Source organism: Nicotiana attenuata, chromosome 6 (assembly GCF_001879085.1).
Source record: "Nicotiana attenuata strain UT chromosome 6, NIATTr2, whole genome shotgun sequence".
Lineage (NCBI taxonomy): Eukaryota > Viridiplantae > Streptophyta > Magnoliopsida > Solanales > Solanaceae > Nicotiana > Nicotiana attenuata.
In genome coordinates, this window is record NC_031994.1 from 42,892,370 (window position 1) to 42,915,514 (window position 23,145).

A 23,145-nucleotide genomic window follows, 5' to 3' on the forward strand; every position below is an offset into this window, starting at 1 on the left:
AAAAAGTTATCTTCTATAGCTACCTTTTAATTTTTATAGCAAAATATCTATTTATGGTCACCTCCTACCATTAAGCCATTAAATACGCTGTGTATTATTTTTCTCTCTCCTTCTTACAGATTTCTCTCACAAAATTACCGTATTTGGTGTAAACTTCTCTCTCCACGATCTCTCTCTCCAATTTCTCTCACTCACATCGCCATTCTCTTCCCCATTCTCAGAAACCACGATTCTCCACTTCCTCATCTGCATTGTCTCTCTCAATTTTCTCAGTTTTTTGCTCCAAATAGTTGTGGCAAGTATTTAAGTTGTTAGATTTTCGCTTGTACTGTATTTCTTCTGTTTATATCTACTAATTTTTTAATAAATAATCACCATTGTTATGCTTTCAACAGAAAATTTGAAATTTTCTCTCCAATGGCTGATTCAACATCCTAGAAGAGGGTTACCAAAGGTATACCCACCAAAGCACTCAATTTCGATGGGCCCTCTTACTCTTTGCAAATCACTCAAGCAGAATTGAAATTTGCAGGTTCAACAGCAAATACAGTTGCAGATAGGAGAACAAAAATACGCAATGACACATCGAAAGAAGCACAAATTGAGAAATCTTCAAAAGAATCAACATTTCCTGATGCGGAAAAGAGAAGAAAACCTATGGATGATGCTTCAGGTGTTAAGGGAAAGGAGGTCGATGCAGGAACTAGCTCGGATACACAGGACGAAAAGGTAATTGTTGATGTTTCTATATGTATTTGAGTCCGCATACATTGAGTATTACCTTCTATGTCACGATCCTAAACCCAGACCCGGTCGTGATGGCGCCTCTCGTGAAGACAATGCCAGCCGACACAAACCCTAAGTTTAATTAACAGATATAGTGATTCATAATCAAGCCATTAATAATGATAAATCCCAAAATAAAACAAAATATATCAACTGCAGAAACAAAACACAGCCCGACATCAGGGTGTCACAAGTCACGAGCATATACTAAGGTCTGAACATAACTAAGAATCTAAAATGTACTAGATACAGTATAAGGAAGACAAGAGGGAGAAAAGCAGTGCTGCAAACGTCGAGCAGCTACCTTGCTAACTCCACTGACTCTGCCACTGCGCAATCAACACCTGCTACAGGGTTCAGAACTACTTGAATCTGCACACAAGGTGCAGGGAGTAATGTGAGTACGCCAACTCAGTAAGTAACAAAAGTAAATGAAATCTGAGCAGTAAGAAAACACATAAGCCACGTCATAACGCTACAGCAAATGCAGTACATTTCCAAAACATTACAAAAATCATTTACTTCGTAAATCAAGCTCAGTTTCAGAAAAATCTCTTAAAACAACTTTCAATAGTTTCAAACAAGTGATAAAACAATGAGTAAAAATGATAGAAACGTAAACAGCCCCTGGGGCAAAACATATACCATAAATCGCCCCTCGGGCATAATATCAACAGAACCAGCCCCTCGGGCTATCTCATAATCACTCGTAATCAGCCCCTCGGGCATAACATGAATCAAGAACCACCCCTCGGGCAACATGGATCAAGTAAAGCCCCTCGAGCTTCAATACGAAACAAAAACAGCCCCTCGGGCTACAACACATCACACACACTGGGTACCCGCGCTCACTGGAGGTGTACAGACTTCGGGAGGGGCCCCTTACGGCCCAAGCACAATAATAATCCATCTCGTGGCATAATCAACAGGCTCTCGGCCTCATATCAATAACAAGCCACCTCGTGGCATAATAAATCTGGCCCTCGGCCTCTCATATATCACAATCGGTACCACATGCTGCGGCGCACAACCCGATCACATAGTATCCTCACAACACAGGCCCTCGACCTTATTCAGTCAGAATCTCACAAGCCATGTGGGCCACAGTAAAACAATTACTCGGCTCAAAATCATTTATGAAATCAAAGGAGTGAATAAAACCGAGTTATGAAAACAGTAAGAACATAGCATGACTGAGTGTAAATATTAAACCGAAAACAGTGAGGAAAACAGTAGTAAAAGCCCCTAAGGGTCCAAACAATCGGTACAAGGCCCAGACACGACATTTAGCGCCAAACACAATAATACTTTCCAAAATATAACAATATCAAATAGGTTTCAAGTAAATACGCGACTTAACAGTCGTGCGGGATGGACCAAGTAACAATCCCCAATGGTACACGACCCCACGCCCGTCACCTAGCATGTGCATCACCTCAAAATAGCATAACGATGTGAAATCCGGGGTTTCATACCCTCAGGACAATATTTACAATCATTACTTACCTCTATCCGGTCCAACTCTAGCCCGCGATGCCTTTGCCTCTCGAATTGGCCTCCGGATGCTCCAAATCTATCCAAAAACAGATTTATACCATAAAAATATGCTAAGGGAACAAAGCCCACTCAAAAATATCCAATTTATACCAAAAATCCTGAAATTGGCCAAACCCGGCCCCCGGGCCCACATCTCGGAACTCGATAAAATTTACGCCAAAATGATCCTCATCCTTCCACGAGTCTATACATATCAAGAGCACTGAAATCGGAGTTCAATTGACCCCTCAATTACCCATTTTAAGGTCTCTTAATTTCAAGCCCTAGTTACCCATTTTGCACTGATTTTTCCCAAAATTTCGCCACTAATTAGGCCTTTAATCACATATAAATGAGTTATGAAGTCAAGAATCTTACCTCCAAGAGATTACCCTTTGGTTTCCTCAAGAAACCCTCTCAAAAGCTTAAATCCCGTTCAAAAATGGTGAAAATAGACTGAAAATCGCGAAGGCCACTGTTTAAATACTCTGCCCAGATCCTTCTACGCGAACGCGGCGGTCCTCTCACGTTCGCGTAGGTCAATCTCACCTACCTCCAAAAATTCCTTTTGCGAACGCGTCCACAGCTTCGCGAACGCGGAGCTTCACCAACTCATTCTTCCGCGAACGCATAGAACAAAGGGACCTGGGGTACCCAGCTGCCACTACCCTACGCGAACGCGACCAATTGAGCGTGAACGCATAGAACTTGTACTCAACCTCTGAGTTCGCGTCCTCTTCCTCGCGAACGCATAGAACAAATTCCTCAGCTTCCCCATTACTCAAGTATGGGTTTTGAATGTTAAAGTATATGTATTAAAGTGCTTAGAGAGGTGTAGTCACTCTTATCTAAATGTATCATACCCGTCTCGTAGCCTACATTATAACCAAATAAAGTCCTAATTGATCCTAGATTGAATGAGCTCGATTAGTGGAGTAGTACACTACGTGCAAGCTTATGGTGCATCTTTTGTGGCATATGAATGTTATTTCTGAGAGTGAGTTAATTCTTTCTATCTTGAGTTCCTAAGTGTTCTTAAATTTTATTGTGTGGAACTACTCTCTTTTGTTGTGTGAGGGCACTTGACTCGTGAAGGAAAGGTAATGTCAGTGACCTCTATGTTAGAGTAAGTGGGTGAGTTTTGAATAATGCGTGGTACTTGTGATTCAAATCTTGAGGTGAAGATGTTACGCTTTTGTCCTTAGTCTATTTTAAATACTCTTGGTGTGATGAGTTAGGAGAATTGTTTAAAAAAGGTCGTATGTATACAAAAGTGTAGTTTGATTGCTCGAGGATGAACAATGGTTTAAGTGTAGGGTGTTGATGATAGGATATAACTACGTATTTTAGTCGATTATTACACTCTAATTATTGCACTTTAGTTGAGTTCGCGCTTTAATCGCTAATGTTTTGCACTAATTGTGTGTTTTATGCCTTGTAGGAGTGATTCCGAGCTATGTAGATGTTATGGAATGAATTCAAGTGATTTTGAGCTTTGAAGTCTGAGTAAAAGCCCAAGGAATTAATTCGGGATCGTATTCGGGGATCAACGGATGATAGAGCAACAAAACGAAGAATCGAGTAGGCATATTGCGCATTGTCTAGTAAAATGCACATAACTTTTTTCTAAGAACTCCATTTGGACTCCATAATATATGGTTGGAAAGCTAACTCAAAGGGCAACAACTTTCATGTTTTACATTTTTCCAAATTCCACATAAACAGGGTGAACAACCCGGTCAAAATCGCAACCGCGAACCTGAGGCGGGCTGAGGCAGTACACTTGCCAAATACCGCGTCCGTACCGCGGTTGACCGCACCCGCGGCCGTCCAGACGTGAAAAATTGTCCTTTTTCGAGTAGGAGAAGGTATATTATTTGGGCCCGACCCTACTTGGTATATATACATGGAAAACCGGTATTTTTTAGAGAGGAGACATATTTTTAACACAGATTCGACCTAAGGAGGCAGAGACACAATAGGAGCAAGGCGGGGAATCCTTCAACTTGTTTTTCCTTCCTCTTCCTATTTTTCATTGTTGGTTATGACTTTTAGTATTGTAGTTTTACATACTATTATGAATAACTAATTTGTTATCTAGGGTTTTGATAGAACCTTTTGTAGGATAAATTCTTGTTATGTTTTTATATAATTGAGCCGTTGGATTTCTCTACTTGTTCAACTACGTGTTTGTTGTTGTTGATTGAATGGCCATCAATTGATTGTGCCTATTTAGTATGTACTGCTTGAGAGAGAGTACATATTTAGGTAGTTGTGGAACAACGTCACTCCTAACGTATGTGAGAAATTAATACATTGGGTTTAAAGGTAGGTTTAGTAATAACAAAGCCTTGACGTGGTCATAGTGAGCAGTTAGATAAATCCAACTAGCGTAGTTCGAGAGAATTTGTCTAGTAAATTGTTGTAGTTGCTCGAGAGAGAATTACGGCACCTAAAGTGTTCACGATCAGTAGAGAATACATTAGCGAAATTATAGGGAACATAGCTAGAAGGATTCCGACAATTGGGGAAATCATAACTCTAGACCTCCTTAATTTAGTCTCCAACCATTTGTCTCGTTAGTTGATAATTTTACCGCTTTCTAGTATTTGCTAGTTAATTAGTTAGAAATATAAATCTCAATCTTTATAATTTAGAAAATTGTTCATACTTGACTTTTTAGTGATATTAAACAGATATAGCTAAGCCTTAGTTCTCTGTGGATTCGACTCCGGACTTTTTAGACCGGACTATATTTGCAGCGACCGCTTATCCTTTTTAGGACTAGAGTTGGGGGTGATCAATCAACAGCGGAATAATTATAATAAACAGTAATGCGGAAGACGAAAACTAATAGTTAAGCCATATACTAGTGCAGAATCCAACATACAACTCTATCCTGAATTTGGTGTCACAATGTCACGGACTATCTACGAATACTACAAACAGTGGTCTGAATGATAAATACAAACTGCCTCTGAAATACACAAAAGAAACAGAATGGAAAGATAGAAGGAGACGTCAAGGCCTGCGGACGCCTGCAGGACTACCTCGGGTCTCCGCCACTGGACTGAAGGCAGCAACCTCATTGTGGTCCAAAAGCTGCAACACCGGGATCTGCACACAGTGCAGAGTGTAGTATCAGCACAACCGACCCCATGTGCTGGTAAGTGTCTAGCCTAACCTCGGCGAAGTAGTGACAAGGCTAGGACAAGACTACCAAATAAACCTGTGCAGTTATATCATATACAGCAAGTAATAATGACAGAAACTAGTAGTTAAAGATGGGAAGGGGAAACATGCTCGGGGAAATATCATGTACAAACCGAAATTCGGTAAAGAATCATACGGAACACCAAAATTCAACTATAAGCAAGAATAAGGAAAATAAAGACAAATGCACGGCATCTCCCTTCGTGCTTTTACTCTCGTCCGCACCATAAGAATCAGTATAATCGGCACGGCATCACCCTTCGTGCTTTTAACTCACATAATCATGGCACGGCATTATCCTTCATGCATTATAACTCATATCATGGCACGGCATCACCCTTCGTGCTTTTACATTTACAATATCAGCACGGCATCACCCTTCGTGCATTAACACTCACTCACCAATATCATGCACGGCATCACCCTTCGTGCTTTTACACTCTTCATTACCCAAGCAACAATCACAAAGTAATACGGGCAAGGGAATCACTTAAATCACAATAGAATCCCGGCAAGGGAACAATAGTATATCAATAATATCCCGGCAAGGGAAACAATATCATGAGCAATAACATCCCGACAAGGGAGATAATATCAAAAGCAATAATATCCCGACAAGGGAGACAATATCAAAAGCAATAACATCCCGGCAAGGGAGACAATATCATAAACCTCTTCTCCTTTCCACAAATTACTTCACAACTCAATTCTCAACTTGAGCCAATGCTCTACAATGTTCAATTACCAAGAATACTTCCATAAGCCTTGTTCAACATTAGAAATCATCATGGACAATACAAAATAGAGTTATATCAATCATAGTATAAGACTCACGGGCATGCTTGAAACCGGCGTATAGATACTTGTCCCCACACATGTACGTTGTACTCAACAATTAACACATAGCAAATAAGACACAACTCCTAATCCCTCAAGCTAAGGTTAGACCAAACACTTACCTCACCACAAACGTTATTCAAGCCTCAACTACCGCTTTACCTCTTGATTCCACCACCAATTCGCTTGTATCTAGACACAATTTACTTAACGATATTAATAAATGCTACATGAGTCAATTTTAATGCATGAAAATAAATTTTCTAATGATTTCCCCAAAAAGTCAAAAATTGACCCTGGGCCCACATGGTCAAAACCCGAGGTTCAGACTAAAACCCGATTACCCATTCACCCACGAACCCAAATATATAATTTGTTTTGAAATCAGACCTCAAATCGAGGTCCAAATCCCCAAAAATTGAAAATCCTAAGTTCTACCCAAAACACCCAATTCCCCCATGAAAATCCTTGATTTTGAGTTGAAATCATGTAAAAAATGTTATAGATTGGAGAAAATGAGTTAGAAACGACTTACAATTGATTTGGAGAAGAACTTTTCTTTAGAAAATCACCCAAGAGAGCTTAGGGTTTGAGAGAGTTTTAAAAATGAAGAAAAATACATCTAACTCCCAATTAACTGGTCGCAGATGTCGCAATTGCGACAGGAGCTTCGCAATTGTGAAGCTCGCAAACGCGAACAAGGCCTCGCATTTGCAAACCTGGGCATTTTCTGCTAACCTCGCAATTGCGAACAAGTTGTCGCAATTGCGATACTGGCTCTTCCCTGATGACTTCGCATTTGCGAAGGAAGGCTCGCAATTGCGAACACTGGCAGGCCTGGGCTTTCTTCGCAAATGCGATCAAGTCTTCGCAATTGCCAAGCTTGTTGGGCTCGCAATTGCGAAGCCTGATCTCGCAATTGCGAGATCAGAGCTTGCAACACAGCTGAACCTACAATAGTCATTCCTCTAAGTCCAATTTCACTCCGTGGCCTATCCAAAACTCACCCCGAGCCATCGGTGCTCCAAACCAAACATGCAGGCAAGTCTAAAAACATCATACGGACTTGCTCGTGCGATCAAATCATCAAAATAACATCAACTACTATGAATAAATCCTCAAATTCATGAAATCACTCAAGAACATCAAAATTACTATTTTCTCAACTATAGGTCCGTTTTATACCAAACCAATTTCGATCTTTACCAAATTTTACAGATTCAACTTAAATATTATTTTAAACTTGTACCGGGCTCCGGAACCAAGATACGGGCCCGACACCATCAAGAAATGCATCAATTCACTTCTAAAAACCTTTATATTTTCCAGCAAATAATTTTTTTTTTTAAATTTATTTCTCGGGCTTGGGACCTCGGAATTTGATTCCGGGCATACGCCCAAGTCCCATATTTTACGATGGACCCTACGAGACCGTCGGATCACGGGTCCGGGTCCATTTACCAAGAATGTTGACCAAAGTCAACTTTAATCAATTTTAAAAGCCAATTTCCTTATTTTACTTAGATTTCACATAAAAGCTTTTCGGAAACGCATTCGGACTGCGCACGCAAATCGAGGTGAGACAAAAAGAGGTTTTTAAGGACTCGGAACACAGAATTTACTTTCAAAACGAGTGATGCCCTGCCCATTAAGCCTTTGCCCTTCCTCTGCCCCATTGCGATTCCTATTAAATTAGAACTTAAAATACTGGTAAAATTATCATGCTACATGCTCGCTTACAGGATTGCAAGAAAAGCTACTCATAGGTCTTTATGAAGAAGTGATGCAACTATAGTTATTCGACGCTTGTTTTCGGAAACTTCTTTTTGTGGACCGATGACATATTCTCGAGAAAACAGTGATATTTGAGTATTCTTGGATCGTCTCTTGGCAGGGTAGGCCCCACTTGATGCGTACACAATTAATCAATTTTATCAAACACAAACGAGAAAAGAAGGGAAAAGATTGCACCTTGACATATTTGCTTCATTGCTTGATAGACAATTTAAACAGAAAAAAAAAAGAAAACACAAATAGAAAAGAGGTAAGTAGATGCAAAACTATTATTGGTAGCTGAGTTTTCCTTCCACGACACTTCTGAAGGTACCTCTTCTGTGTCAATTTTTTCGACCGTTCTAATCCATTCAATAGGAGAAGCAAAATATCAATGCATATTTCTTTTCCAATACCAGCTCTCGCTTTTTTCCTTTCGTTATTTTCACTGCTGCACAGTGTTTTCCCAGTCCAAAAACCTTCAACACTTATAAATGTGTTTACCGTGAAAATGATAATTACAATTAAACTTGATTTTGTGGTTCTAAAAATACGTAATCTATTTTTATGCTAGTTGTTAACCAACGGATGCTAAGTAAAAGACTAGAAATCAAGATTGCATCTTAGAGACAGTATGATAATCGAACCAAACAGTTGGAGATCAGGGCCTCGAGCTGTCGTTTATAAGGCCTCGAGGTCGAGTTGGGTGACCGGCTTAGAGCGATCGAGGGAGGATTAACACTTTATGAGAGCTACGGTGATGGCTCTTTATGGCCAAAAATAAGCAATAAATGAAGAACAATAAACAGAACACAATTAATATAAGCAATAATTGAAAGTAATTAGTTCAAGAGAATATGTTAAGTTAGAGAGCATAGAGAATGTTTTTGTATTGAATATTGAATATCAGATGGCCTACAGATGACAACGATCCCCCTTTTCATATTAGGGAGAACCCAAACATAGTACAAAATCATTTATTACAAAGTAAGATAGCTGGCACAACTACCTAGTAATCTAGCGCAGACTAGTACTATTCTTGCAGGTGATGTCAGTTCGGACCACATGCCTAGGGAACGTCCCGCTTATCTTCGATAACCACAGACTCATGTTGCGTCGAGGTCGAGTGCGAAGGGCCTTCGAGGTCGAATCCTCGAGCTGCGTCTCCGGATCTTCAGGGCCTTTTCGATGCTAAGGGAGAGACGCAATGATCTCGAAATTGGGCCTCCCAATCTCGCCCGTATATTGATAGTCCCCGCGTTTCATCGAATGAAACGATAAGAAACGACCTCGAACTCATGCCCCTCTGGTACTTCCGTAACGACGACATTCATATCTTGCCAAATGATTGACATAGTAGAATAAGGTGTCAAAAGGTCGCGTACACACAGCCCTTAAAAGCCTTCGTATTGAGTATTGATTACAGCGGCTGGCTGTCCTTTGGCCTCCTTCATCGTGCGTATTGAGTCTCTATAAATACCTCTTCTCTTGTTCCTTATTCGTTCACTCTATTGTCTTTTCTCTTTGAAACACCAATTTCCTTTTCTCCTCTGAAGTCTTTTAAGAATGGCGAAAACTTCCGCCCCTGCTTCTCAGGAGAACGTAACCTCCTCCTCCTCACTTTCATCCAAAGGCAAAGCAGCATTGCCTCCTCGTGTTGAGGAATGCGTTCCAAGGTCCTTTGCAACGACTTTCGATTTCAAGGTCGAAAAACCTTCTTCGAAGCCGGGGCGTTGTGAGCCCGTATCTCAATATATTAGCTCAATAACAAACGTCGAAAGGGTGAGGACTGATTGCCGCTGGGGAGATGCGGTGCTTGTGGGAGGTCCCTCTCTCGGGAGGAGGATATAACGACATACAAAGCTGATTTTTTCAGTGTGTATACTTACCCGTTAACCTTTGGGACGGGTTGGGGCCATCCTCGCCTCCGATAGACCCCGTGGTTCTCGACTTCTGCCGACGGTATCGAGTGACCCTTGGCCAAATTCACCCTTCGTTCTGGCGCGGAATTGTCGTTACATGATCATGGTATTATGTTAACATGATTGCGGGGGAGATGCCTTCACCCTCGACCACCTAGTCAGGATGTACAACCCCCGTCTCTTCCGGAGGGACCTGATTAAGCTTCACTTCCGAGCTTCGAGGGCCCCTTTTGCTTGCATCGACGAAGTCGGGAACGGAGGGTGGATGAGTCATTTTGTCCGAGTTAGGACTTCGGACCTGATCCCGGTGGAAAGGATGTCGTTCCCCGAGAGATGGAACATGGAACGTAAGTAGATACGTTATCTAGCATCTCCTTGCTTCTTTTTGGTAACATCCTTTCCACGCCGCTAATTTCTTCTGCTAATGCAGCCGTAGCAGTTTATCCCGGTGCGGTTACAGACCTCTCGGGCTGGATCGGTCGGCTGGACTCGATTTGCCCATACGCTGAGCGAGTGTGGCGTGATCTGTCCCAAGCTCGATGGGAAGCCAAGGATCATGGTGAGCCTTTACTCTTGCTGTAGTCGTACCTTTTAAACTGAATTGCTACTGATAGCGTCCTTACTCCCTGTGCTTACCTCTTGCATTCGAGTAGGTCTGGGGGAGGTTCCCTTGATGAAGGAAACATCGCCTGGTGAAGAGGATACCTTGAGACCCGACGAAAGGAAGAAAAGACAGAGGGATCCTTCGAATGAACGTTCGGAATCCAATAAAACCAAGATGGAAGAAACTAAGGCCAACCCAGAAGCCTTAACTCCAGAAGCAGCGGGAAGCCCCCGAGCTGAAGGCGAGGGAGAAAATAATTTCTTGATAGCGCCCGAGGGAGGGGAAAACCCGATCGTCGCGCCGGAGAGACGATGGCTCCCGAGCCGAAGCTTGATGTCGTCGTGGTCCGACTTCGGGCTGGAGAGGCCACTGAGGAAGTATTGGGTGCTGTCCCTGAGCCGGCTGATGGCCAAAATATCCCTCGAGCTGAGACGCATTCGGTAGGCGGTTCGGAGGAAACCAGTTCTGAAGCCCTGCAGGGACAAGAAACGGCCCCGACTGACCCTGTTGGTGTTGTTGTCGTGAGTGATTCCCCTCAGGCAACGATCTTACCGTCCTAAGGGGGCGCAAGATCGCCTAGAATGAACGAACCTTCCAAGTGTGGGGGGTCGCCCGATCGGAGGCAGAGATGCTATTTGAAAGNTCGGAGGCAGAGATGCATTTGAAAGGCCTTTAGCCGCTCCCGAGGGAATCCCTGAGCTCGATGCTTCGCTCGTCTTCAGCGAGATGAACAGGTTTTATGAGTAGGTAGTTTTTGTAAATCCTGCCTGTCGTCCTGATCTTTATCGTCCTGATCTTTATCTTTCTAACTTGTCTTCTTCATGGCTTCAGGACAGGGCACTTTATAATCAAACTTTCGCTCAGTTTCAGGCTGAGGTGACTCACGAGCTGAGAAGACTCATCTCGTTGAACAGGTTACCTAGCTTCTGTTTGCTATTGTCTGAATGTTTTCCAGATCCCAGCGTTTTGACATCTTTGATCTGATTCGTGCAGTTTGCGAGGGAAGGTGCCCTACTGAGGGGGGAGCTCCGAGCCAGAGACTCCTAAGTTCTCGAACTCAAATGGCACGTGAGGGAGATAACTTCTGATAGGGATACCCTCCAGGAAAGGATGGCCTTAGTTGGGCACCAGCTTCATGACGCAAGGGCGGAAAGTGACAAGTATAGAGGTCTCCATTCTGAGTTAGTTGCTGCACTATCCGGAATCAAAACTGAAGCTGAGGTGCTTATATCTTCGCACAAAGAGGATGTCGTTGTAGTAGATGCTCAAGCCGGGAGAGCGCCTGAGGAGGCTGAATTGAAATTGACTTGAGCCATAAAGCATGCTCGGTTAGAATCTCGGAGGCGGACTCTCGAGGATATACACGTGGGGGGTATCGATTTGTCTGCCGAGCTTGAGAGGGTGAAGACCCTAGAGAAGAAAGTTGCTGCCCTGTTTGCTTTTGGAGGTGTGTCGGGTAGTGGCTTAGGAGATGAAGAGAATGAAGGCGGAATCCTCAGAGGGGAAGAGGCCGTTAAAGGTCCCGGGGCTGTAGCCGGAACCGTCGGGGCACAACCTACGGCGGAGCCGCCAAAGATATAGGCTCGGTGATAGATTAGGATTCTGTTCGGTTCCTTCTTTGTATGGGTTATTAAAGGTTTTGTAAATGTGCCTCTGTGAGCAATATGTATAAAAGGCTTTTCGTTTTTATCACTTCTTTTCTCCTTTGCCTTTTGGGAGTAATGTGTGATGTGATAATCGACCCAAGAGTTTAGACCTTGGGTTAGAACCTCGGGTTTTTGCTATTATTGAGCGGCTCGTAACGATCAAAGGTCAGTCCCCGAGTGTTCTCGGGTTAGACCTGGCTCTTATGCGCCGGGTTGGTACAACCTTTGATTTTAGTGCTGGCGACAGTGGCTCTTAGGCATTGGGTTGGTGCGACCTTTTAGTATAAGCCGGAGTTTGAGCTCTTATGCTTTTGCTCTCAGGCATATTTAGTTAACTGTTTTGGGTTCAGTCTCCGAGTCGAGTGTCGACTCGAGCTCATTCGACCCTCAAGTTTTTGAATTTAAAGCTGGACCTTAGGCTCTTACGCGTTGGGTCAATACGAACTTTTAATGTAAGCTGGCGTCAGTGGCTCTTACGCTTTGGGTCGGTACGACCTTCTACATGGGCTGGCGACAGTGGCTCTTACGCATTGGGTCGACGCGACCTCTAATATAGGCTTTAGTTTTCCCTCGTTAAGGCCCTTTGAAGTTGTGTTTGCCCGACTCTTTGACGGTTTGATAAAACCTCGATTGTGAGCTGTTATATGGCGATGATCGAGCACCTCGGGAGGTTTGGCTTGGAGGGTGAGTATCTCGAAGCCCGTAGTTAGGAGCTGACATGGTCGAAGCTCTTTTGCCTATGTCGAGGGTAGCCTGTTTAACCGGTTCTTTTCGAAGTATTTTTGAAGTAATTGAAGGCCTATGATTTTATAGCGACGGTCGGGCGTCCTCGAGTCGCATTAGTTTGGCTGGTACAGCCTTGTGACCTTAGTCATTTGTGTTTGGCCGGAGCCTTTCAGCCCCCGAGTATAGTAGTTTCGGCATCTATATCGAGGGTATGCCTTCTTAGGGGTCTTACAAGTTCGATATATAGCCTTAACTTTAAGATCAGGATTATGACTTTAGTAAGGTCTTACAAGTTTTACATTCCTTTGAGGTCTTACAGTTATTGTCACTTGGTACAAGTGTGGTTCATGCCTTACTTGAGGTCTTACAGATTTTACATGCCTTTGAGGTCTTACAGTTATTGTTGTTGCCTTATATAGGTCTTACGAGACCGAGGTTGTCCGCATGTGGTCTTGTGGTCTAAGGTTTTGATAAGTCGATAGGGGTGGTGATTGGCGGCAGTCCCCGAGTCATCGAGGGTTTCTTGGCTCGGGATCCATTACTTGTAATCTTAGTACTGCCTCATTGAGGGCTTATGATTTCGGGGTTTCAGACCCGGAGGTCACGTGGCCTTGAGTTTTCGACGCCAGTCCCCGAGTGTTCGGGATGTTTTTGGCTTTGGAGTTGTTTTGTGATCTTTGTGTTGCCTCATCGAGGGCTTACGGGTTTGGAGCTCCGACCCGGGGGTCGCATTATTTCGAGTTGTTGACGCCAGTCCCCGAGTGTTCGAGACATTTTTGATAGAGGAGCCGTTTTCGCAAAAATACCGAGCTTCTTTGAAACACAAAATGTCTTTTGAAAGTATTCTTTGATTACTTGGTACAAGTATACATGTCTTTGTTGTTAAGGGCTCAGTTATTCTATGCTGGCACGGTTCATTCGACCGTTTGGCCCGGTACATTGTTTTCCTATCGATACCCCATTTAGTGCTTCCTGGCTTCTCCGAGTAGGTGACCTTCTAGGGAAGCCCCCCCCTCCCCTCCCCTACCCCCCCCCCCCCCCCCGCGTATTTGAGGTTGATTGCAAAAGAAGCCTTGAATACTTGTTGAGTTTTTCTTAGGTAGAATATAGATGTTGCCTCGTTAAAAACCTTGCCGGTAAAACCTGTTTCGGGATAAAAACCCGGTCGAAGGAAAAGAGTGCAACGTATGCTTTGAAACCTTAAGGTCTTCGAGCCGGATGGTGTTTTGGAATCTTCCATCGGATACCTTAGCAGTAGTATCGTTTCAGCATTGATATGTTCCAATTGCTTGGAAGTTGTTCGCCTTCCATGGTACCGAGCTTGTAGGATCCTTTGCTGATTACTCTGAGGACGCGGTACGGTCCTTCCCAATTTTGGCCTAGATTCCCTTCATTAGGGTTTCGGGTGTTGAGGGTGACCTTCCTTAGGACCAAGTCCCCGACTCCAAGGTGTTGGAGGTTTGTTCTCCTATTATAATACCTTTCGATCCTTTGTTTTTGGGCGGCCATTCGGACCAATGAGGCTTCTCGCTTTCGTCCAATAGTTCGAGGGCCATAGTCATGGCTGTCGGAATCTGGCGCTTGGCTCTCCGACCTCTACTGGTATCAAAGCCTCGGCACCATATACTTGAGAGAAAGGTGTTTCCCCTGTGCTTGATTTTGGGGTTGTTCGGTATGCCCATAACACTTCGGGCAATATTTCTCTCCACTTTCCCTTAGCGTATTCCAACTTCTTCTTTAAGTTTTGGATGATGGTTTTATTTGTAGATTCGGCTTGGCCGTTAGTACACGGGTGATAGGGTGCTGATAGGATCCTTTTAATCTTGTGATCCTCGAGGAACTGAGTCACTTTGGTTCCGATGAATTGCTTCCCGTTATCACAAGTTATCTCGGAAGGAATTCCAAATCGGCATATGATGTGGTCCCAGATGAAATTGATGATTTCCTTTTCCCTTATCTTTTCGAAGGCCTGTGCTTCAACCCATTTTGAGAAGTAGTCAATCATAAATAAAATAAATCTAGATTTACCTAGCGCCGTTGGTAGAGGTCCGACGATGTCCATCCCCCATTTCATAAATGGCCATGGTGACAAAACTGATGTAGTTGTTCACCAGGTTGGTGGATCATTGGGGCGAATCTTTGGCATTTGTCGCATTTGCGGACGAACTCTTTGGTGTCCTTTTCCATGCTGTCCCAGTAGTAGCCTGCCCTGATTATTTTTCGAATTAAGGAGTCGGCACCAGAATGATTTTTGCAGGTGCCCTCGTGGATCTCTCGGAGCACATAATTGGTATCTCCTGGCCCCATGCATACTGTTAGAGGGCCATCAAAGGTTCTTCTGTAAAGAGTTTCGCTTTCATCGAGCGAGAATCAGGTTGCTTTGGTACGCAGGGCCCTCAATTCCTTCGGATCCGTGGGTAGTTTCCTATCTTTCAGATAGCCAATATATTTATTTCTCCAGTCCCATGTTAGGCTAGTGGAATTAATCTCGGCATGAGCTACTGATTTGTATTGCTGAACAGCAGCCCCAGGGAGTAGGTCATCCTCTTCAACAGATGATCCTAGGTTAGCGAGGGCATCGGCTTCGCTGTTCTGCTCTCAAGGTATATGGACCAGGGTCCATTCTTTGAAACGGCATAATGTGACTTGGATTTTGTCCAAGTATCTTTGCATCCTGTCTTCTCGGACCTCGAAGCTCCCATTTACCAGAATTACTACCAGGAGTGAATTGTATTTTGTTTCGACGATCTCAGCTCCCAGGATTTTGGCCAATTCTAGACCTGCCATCATAGCCTTAAACTCGGCTTCGTTGTTAGTCAATCTTGCAGTTTTTATAGATTGCCTGATCATGCCACCCGTAGGCGGCTTTAGGAATATACCGAGTCCGGATCCTCTCATGTTCGAGGCGCCGTCAGTGAACAGGGTCCACACCCCGGAAGATGTGCCCGCTTTTAGTAAAAGTTCCTTTTCTACCTCGGGCACAAGGGAGGACGAGAAGTCGGCCACGAAGTCCGCCAGAATTTGGGACTTGATAGCCGTTCGGGGCTGATACTCGATATCATACCCCCCGAGTTTGATGGCCCATTTGACCAATCGGCCCGATAGTTCGGGCTTGTGCAATATGCTTCGGAGAGGGTATGTTGTTAAAATGCAAATACGGTGGCACTGAAAATAAAGTTTCAATTTTCGCGATGCGCTTATTAGCACAAGAGCTAATTTTTCTAGGTGCGGATACCTGGTTTCGGCATCCCCCAGGGTCCGACTTACATAATAGACAGGGAATTGCGTACCTTGCTCTTCTCGAACCAGCACACCGCTTACCGCTATCTCGGATACGGCCAGGTATAAATGCATCGTTTCATCCTCTTTTGTGTGGAGCAAAGGAAGACTAGTCAGATATCGCTTCAATTCCTCCAAGGCGTGTTGGCATTCTGGAGTCCATTCGAAGTTGTTTTTCTTTTTGAGTAAAGAGAAGAAATGATGACTCTTGTCTGATGACCTTGATATGAACCTGCCCAGAGCCGCTATTCGCCCTGTCAGCCGTTGCACGGCCTTTACATTATTTATCACTGTGATTTCTTTGATGGCCTGATTTTATCGGGGTTGATATCAATTCCCCTGTTTGACACCATGAAGCCTAAGAATTTGCCCGAACCCACTCCGAAGGCACATTTTTCGGGGTTAAGCTTCATGTTATAACTTCTGAGGATGTCGAATGTTTCATGCAAATGAGTCAAATGGTCCTCTGCGCGCAGGGACTTAACTAGCATATCATCAATATAAACTTCCATGGATTTGCCTATTTGATGCTCGAACATTTTATTAACTAGACGTTGATACGTAGCCCCTACGTTTTTCAGCCTGAAGGGCATTACATTGTAACAGTAGGTATCATACTTCGTGATGAACGAAGTCTTTTCCCTATCCCCGAGGTTCATCTGAATTTGATTATACCCCGAGTAAGCATCGAGAAAAGTGAGAGTCTCGTGACCGGCCGTGGCATCGATCAGACGATCGATGTTGGGCAATGTGAATGAATCCTTGGAGCACGCCTTATTTAAGTCTTTATAATCTACGCACATTCTTAACTTATTTCCCTTTTTGGGTACTACCACTACATTGGCCAGCTATTCTGGTATTTTACCTCTCTAATGGACCCTATTTTAAGGAGTTTCGTTACCTCGTCCTTGATGAATGTGTGTTTTACTTTGGACCGGGGCCTCCTGTTTTGCTTCACCGGTTTGAATCCGGGGTCGACACTCAGTCGATGGGTGGTTATCTCCGGCGGGATTCCTGTCATATCTAAGTGGGACCAAGCGAAATAGTCGATGTTATTAATAAGGAATTGAATGAGTTTTATCCTGAGTTCGGGGGTTAACCCCGTTCCCAGGTATACCTTCCGATCTGGGAGATGTTCGATCAAAACAGTTTGCTCCATCTCTTCAATTATTCGTTGCATCCGACTCTTCGGGGGCGACGAAAGTTCGAGGAGCGAGGAAATCTTCTTCATCAGCCTCGGGGGTCTGTACACTTCTCGACTCATCCGACGTAGACTGTGTTGGATTCGACGCCTCCCAGTGAACCGCGAACATTTCTTTTGCTGCATGTTGTTCTCCATATACGGTTGTTATACCGTCCTTTGTTGGAAACTTCATCATCTGGTGTAGAGTTGACGGTAGTGCCCTCATGCTGTGTATCCATGGCCTGTCGAGCAATGCGTTGTACCTCATGTCACCGCCGATGACGTGGAACTTGGTGTTCTGAACTGTACCAGACATGTCAACCAGGAGGGCGATCTCCGCTTTCGTTACCTCGCCGGCCATGTTGAAGCCGTGGAGGACCCAGGAGGTGGGTACGATATGGTCGAGCAACCCAAGCTATTCTACTACCCCTGACCTGATTATGTTGGCCGAGCTACCTGGATCCACGAGCACATGTTTAATTCGAATGTTACTTAGGAGAAAGGAAATTACCAGTGCGTCGTTGTGCGGGTGCGTCAAGGTCTCGAAATCTTCCTTGCTGAATGCTATGGTGTTTTCAGTCATGTGATCTCGGATTGGCTCTTCTATTGCAGCGGATATTTTTATCCGTTTGATCACGGGTCCTTGGGGGATATCGGTCCCTCCGATGATCATACGGACGATATGATGAGGAATCTCTCTTTTCGCCCAGGTCGGATTTCTCCGAGTTTCCTGCTGAATCTCTCGGTGTGCGCTCTTGTTAATGTGAGGACCAGCGTTAACGTATTGGGTGTTGCATGAGGTTGCACCCTTGGGGATCGGTTCCGGTGTACTCTCAGGGTTTTGCGGTGGCACACCCATACCTGGAATAACCGTACCGCCCTTTGCATAGTCTTTGAGGCTGTTATTTTCAGGTACATTCACTGGTTTAGGCATCTTGACCTGAAATCAAGGATCTTGGACAAGAAAAAGTGTGAAAGATAGCTTGCGTTATGAAGTAAACCAGCAAGAAAATAATCACTATTATTTTTAGCCCCACAGTGGGAGCCAAACTGTTTACCGTGAAAATGATAATTACAATTAAACTTGATTTTGTGGTTCTAAAAACACGTGATCTATTTTTATGCTAGTTGTTAAGCAACGGATGCTAAGTAAAAGACTAGAAATAAAGATTGCAGCTTAGAGACGGTATGATAATCGAACCAAACAGTTGGAGATCGGGGCCTCGAGCTGTCGTTTATAAGGCCTCGGGTACGAGTTGGTGACCGGCTTAGAGCGATCGAGGGACGATTAACACTTTATGAGAGCTACGGTGATGGCTCTTTATGGCCAATAATGAGCAATAAATGAAGAACAATAAACAGAACACAATGAATATAAGCAATAAACGGAAGTAATGAGTTCAAGAGAATATGTTAAGTTAGAGAGCAGAGAGTGTTTTTGTATTGAATATTGAATATCAGATGGCCTACAGATGACAAGGATCCCCCTTTTCATATGAGGGAGAACCCAAACATTGTACAAAAGCATTTATTACAAAGTAAGATAGCTGGCACAACTACCTAGTAATCTAGTGCAGACTGGTACTATTCTTGCAGGTGATGTCAGTTCGGACCACATGCCTAGGGAACTTCCCGCTTATCTTCGATAAGACTCATGCTGCGTCGAGGTCGAGTGCGAAGGGTCTTCAAGGTCGAAGCCTCGAGCTGCGTCCCCGAATCTTCGGGGCCTTTTCGATGCTAAGGGAGAGACGCAATAATCGCGAAATCGGGCCTCCCGATCTCGCCCGTATACTAAATGCAAGAGTTATTTAGAAAAATTTTCAAAGGAAAGATCATTCAAACTTCGAAGCACATAAAGGACTTCAATATCTCTATGTAAAAAGTGAGAATCCTCCTAATGCCTGATAGCAGAAAACAACAAATGACAACCAAACTCGTTACGATCAAGTGAAGACGGGACCAATTCCACCAGCAATTCGCTTTGTGATATACTGCTTTTTCTCTATATCACTTTCATCGAGCACCAGTCGACACTACCGTACCATTTTCTAGTTGGCTTTTGAAGGCCCGGAAAGGCACCTGACTGAACCCTTTACAGTTGACCCTACTGCCTACAGAATCATCCCTCTGATCCACAACCTAACAATTTCCTTCTTATCTTCTTCTGTGGATTTTGTATTTTTTTTTTTTTTTTTGGGGGGGGGGGGTGGGGTGGGGGTGGGGTTCAGCGTGAGACAGATATGTGAGGGTCCAATATATAATTATACACTGATAGCAAAACAAAACAAGAGAGAACATATCCAGAGTTCTGCACACAGACTCCAATGAAAAACTGAAAATTTGGGGAAACCACAATCCAACATAAGATCCCAAATCAAAATACAATGGTAAACAGACAGCCCCTCAAACTCGCAGAACAGCTTTTCCCGTTTTAGTTTATTCTAAACTGTTTTTCCCTCTAATAATTATGCTTAGCAAACATCACCAAAAACACCACCACGCTCGGAACTGCCACTTTACTGGACTGATGCCATGTGCTTAATCAAGTCCACCACTCGAGTGCTGCAATCCCAGAAGTAAAAAAATAAAAAATAAAAAATTAGCAGCAGACCACAAACCATAAAGTGCTGCTATACATAGTTCTTGTACAGGCGAATGCTTAAAGATAAACATAGGCAGAAGCAGAAAGATCAGATTGACCCTCTACCAGAATAAGATATCATGCAAAAGTACAGCTACTCTAAAATAAAAGCATGTAAAGTTTTATATTTACCTGTAGCCCATTTCGTTGTCATACCAAGAAACAAGCTTCACAAAGTTCTTGCTCAAAGCGATTCCAGCCTTGGCATCAAATATGCTTGATCTGCAAATTATTTTCATTTAAATTACAAATCTGTCAAATTAACACTTTGGCTCTCTAGTCTGGTTCAAGCTGGTTCAGTACAACAAAGGGGATTTACACAAGAAACACTTAAGTGAGGTCAGAAGCAATAGGCACATGTTATTTTGAGTGAGGAAAATACATTCACCATCTTTTTCATTTGGAAACATAAAACAGAACAACACTTCCAAATCAATCCTACCTGTTGTCCCCAATAAAGTCTGTTGATACCACATCATCTTCAGTGTAACCTAGAATTCCCTTCAATTTTCCTTCAGACTCCTCCCTAATAAGATGCCAAAGCAAATTAACATAAATGAGCAGCTCACAGGGGCAGGACATAAGGCCTTCTCTATTATTTCGTGCAGCACTAGCATGAATTAAATCCACAGGAGGAGACTTCTAGTGTATACTTGCCGATTGAATAAAGTACACAAGCATTTTGTATTTTTTCAAGGAAAGGGGGATGGTAAAGTTGTAGAGTAGACAAGCTTACTTGATAGCAGCCTTGATTTCATCATAGGTAGCTTCTTTCTCCAATCTCACTGTGAGATCAACCACGGACACATCAACAGTTGGAACTCGGAAAGCCATTCCAGTTAACTTTCCATTCAATGATGGTAGCACCTTTCCAACGGCCTTAGCAGCTCCAGTACTGCTAGGAATAATGTTGAATGATGCTGCCCTTCCACCCCTCCAGTCCTTGGCGGATGGTCCATCAACAGTTTTCTGGGTGGCTGTTTAATAAAAATAGAAACAACTTGAGTGCACAAGCTACAGAAATCAAACTTAAATGTACAAGTAAAATACCTACCAGTCATGGAGTGGACAGTGGTCATAAGGCCCTCAACAATTCCAAATCTGTCATGAATAACCTGCAAAGTCACGTCAGAAATTTTGAGAAAATATATATTGCATCACCAATGGGTTCAACTGTTAAAATGAAGGACAGAGCAAGGAACAAAAAGGAAACCTTTGCCAAAGGCGCGAGGCAGTTAGTGGTACAGCTAGCGTTAGAAACAACGTTGAGGTCTGGCTTGTATTCCTTCTCATTGACGCCAACAACAAACATAGGAGCATCCTTGCTAGGAGCAGAAATGATGACTTTCTTAGCACCACCCTGATGATTAACGACAACAACACTCAATGAGATGACCATATCAATCCAAGTTGGCAACACTCAAATATCATAGCATTAGCATCAATTTGCAAAAAATAACCATTATAAATGTACTCTACCAATATAGATGACATACTCAAACACCCTGACTCATATAGAGAAAATCAACAAAGTTATATTCTAGATTTGAGTTGCTTTTAAGAGGACAGTGTACTCGATTCTTCAGTTTCCACAAAAATATAATTGAACAGGAAAAGAAAACGAAACATCGCAAGTGTAAAGCCTCGAAAATAGCACCTTCACTAACAAATGCATAAAAGCAATAAGCACCAGAATATTCACAATACATACACAGTTGGGAGATATTCACAATACACACACAATTGGGAGATATTCACAGTACACACACAATTGGGAGATATTCACAATACACAATCAGGAACTTGAGTATACGTACACATATAGTTTAAATAAAGCAATACCACCAAATCCGCTAAATTATTTCAGGCACCAAGTGTACGGCTGGCCAGTGGGGAAAAAACTAATATGTTGGAGCGCCAAGTTGTGACAAACAAAAGTTAATATTAACTACAAACAGTTCCTCTATTATTTGAGGCAGGGAAGGCAAAATAAGAACAGATATCGTTCTTTAGGATCACAAACCTTCAAGTGGGCAGCAGCCTTGTCTTTATCAGTGAAGACTCCTGTTGACTCCACGATGTACTCTGCTCCAGCCTCAGCCCATGGAATCTCCTCTGGGTTTCTTCACATATCCATTACAGTAAGTTCAATCAGAAATCCAAATTGACCCAAGAGAACTCTTTTGCACTTGCCATACGTTAATAAGGGATAAATTTACCTAATGCCAAATACAGCAACAGGCTTCTCACCAAAGAGAAGAGTCTTATCATCCTTAACCTTGAGCTCATGGTTCTTCCACTGGCCGTGGACACTGTCATACTTAAACATGTATGTCTGCAACAAAAGCCAGGAACAAAATTCACAGATACTGTTTAAGCTTGATTCATATATTACTAATATTACTCCCTATTTAAATGTCATATACCATGTATTCAACGGAGATGAAGGGGTCATTAACAGCAACGAGCTCAACGTCATCTCTCTGGAGTGCCACCCTGGCAACCAATCGCCCAATTCTTCCAAAACCATTGATTCCAATCTTAACCTTGGCTGCAAAAAAGTACAGAGAAGATAGGAGAAACCCAAATTAGTCACTGCCCGTCATCTGAAGCATAAGTTGCATGCACAGAGAATTGAAGAAACAAAAAAAAACAGAGAGAATTATTATATACCCATGATCTTTGTGAATTAAGAGGGAAAATGGAGTCCGATATAATTGAGAGGTTCTTGTGAAATGGTGTTAGTGGAGTGGAAGTTGGTGGGAAGGGTTTAATAGAAGTACTAGTTGGTACTGGGAGACCGGGAGAGGCGGTTAGTAATGCGGTTCAACTTCATTGGTTTTCTCAATTCGTTTTCCTTTTTTTTTTTTTTTTTTTGGAATTATCTGGGAAAATTGCCTTTGCTTAATTCAATTATTCTCTTTGTTTTGTGATAATTATTTTCGACCAAAATAATATGCTCAATTCAACTGTTTCGGAACATTTGTGTTTAACCAAAA

General features: G+C 43.1%; 1 protein-coding gene across 1 annotated transcript; it reads right to left on the minus strand.

Moving 5' to 3' along the window:
* On the minus strand, positions 19,747-22,926 carry LOC109226907 (glyceraldehyde-3-phosphate dehydrogenase, cytosolic). Its single transcript, XM_019391819.1, has 10 exons — positions 22,820-22,926; positions 22,573-22,697; positions 22,366-22,481; positions 22,170-22,269; positions 21,360-21,506; positions 21,201-21,261; positions 20,883-21,123; positions 20,589-20,672; positions 20,279-20,368; positions 19,747-20,067 (listed from the first exon to the last, which is right to left on the minus strand). Exons 1-10 carry the CDS (start codon positions 22,821-22,823, stop codon positions 20,022-20,024), a joined length of 1,014 nt encoding a protein of 337 aa, XP_019247364.1. The 5' UTR covers positions 22,824-22,926; the 3' UTR covers positions 19,747-20,021.

What these genes read in the sequence shown, in the direction of transcription:
- LOC109226907 (XM_019391819.1), bottom strand. An exon ending in GTTGCTGTATTTGGCATTAG is followed by an intron (nt 22,270 to 22,365) that starts GTAAATTTATCC and finishes GGATATGTGAAG; the next exon opens with AAACCCAGAGGAGATTCCAT. An exon ending in GAAATCAAGGCTGCTATCAA is followed by an intron (nt 20,673 to 20,882) that starts GTAAGCTTGTCT and finishes GCATCTTATTAG; the next exon opens with GGAGGAGTCTGAAGGAAAAT.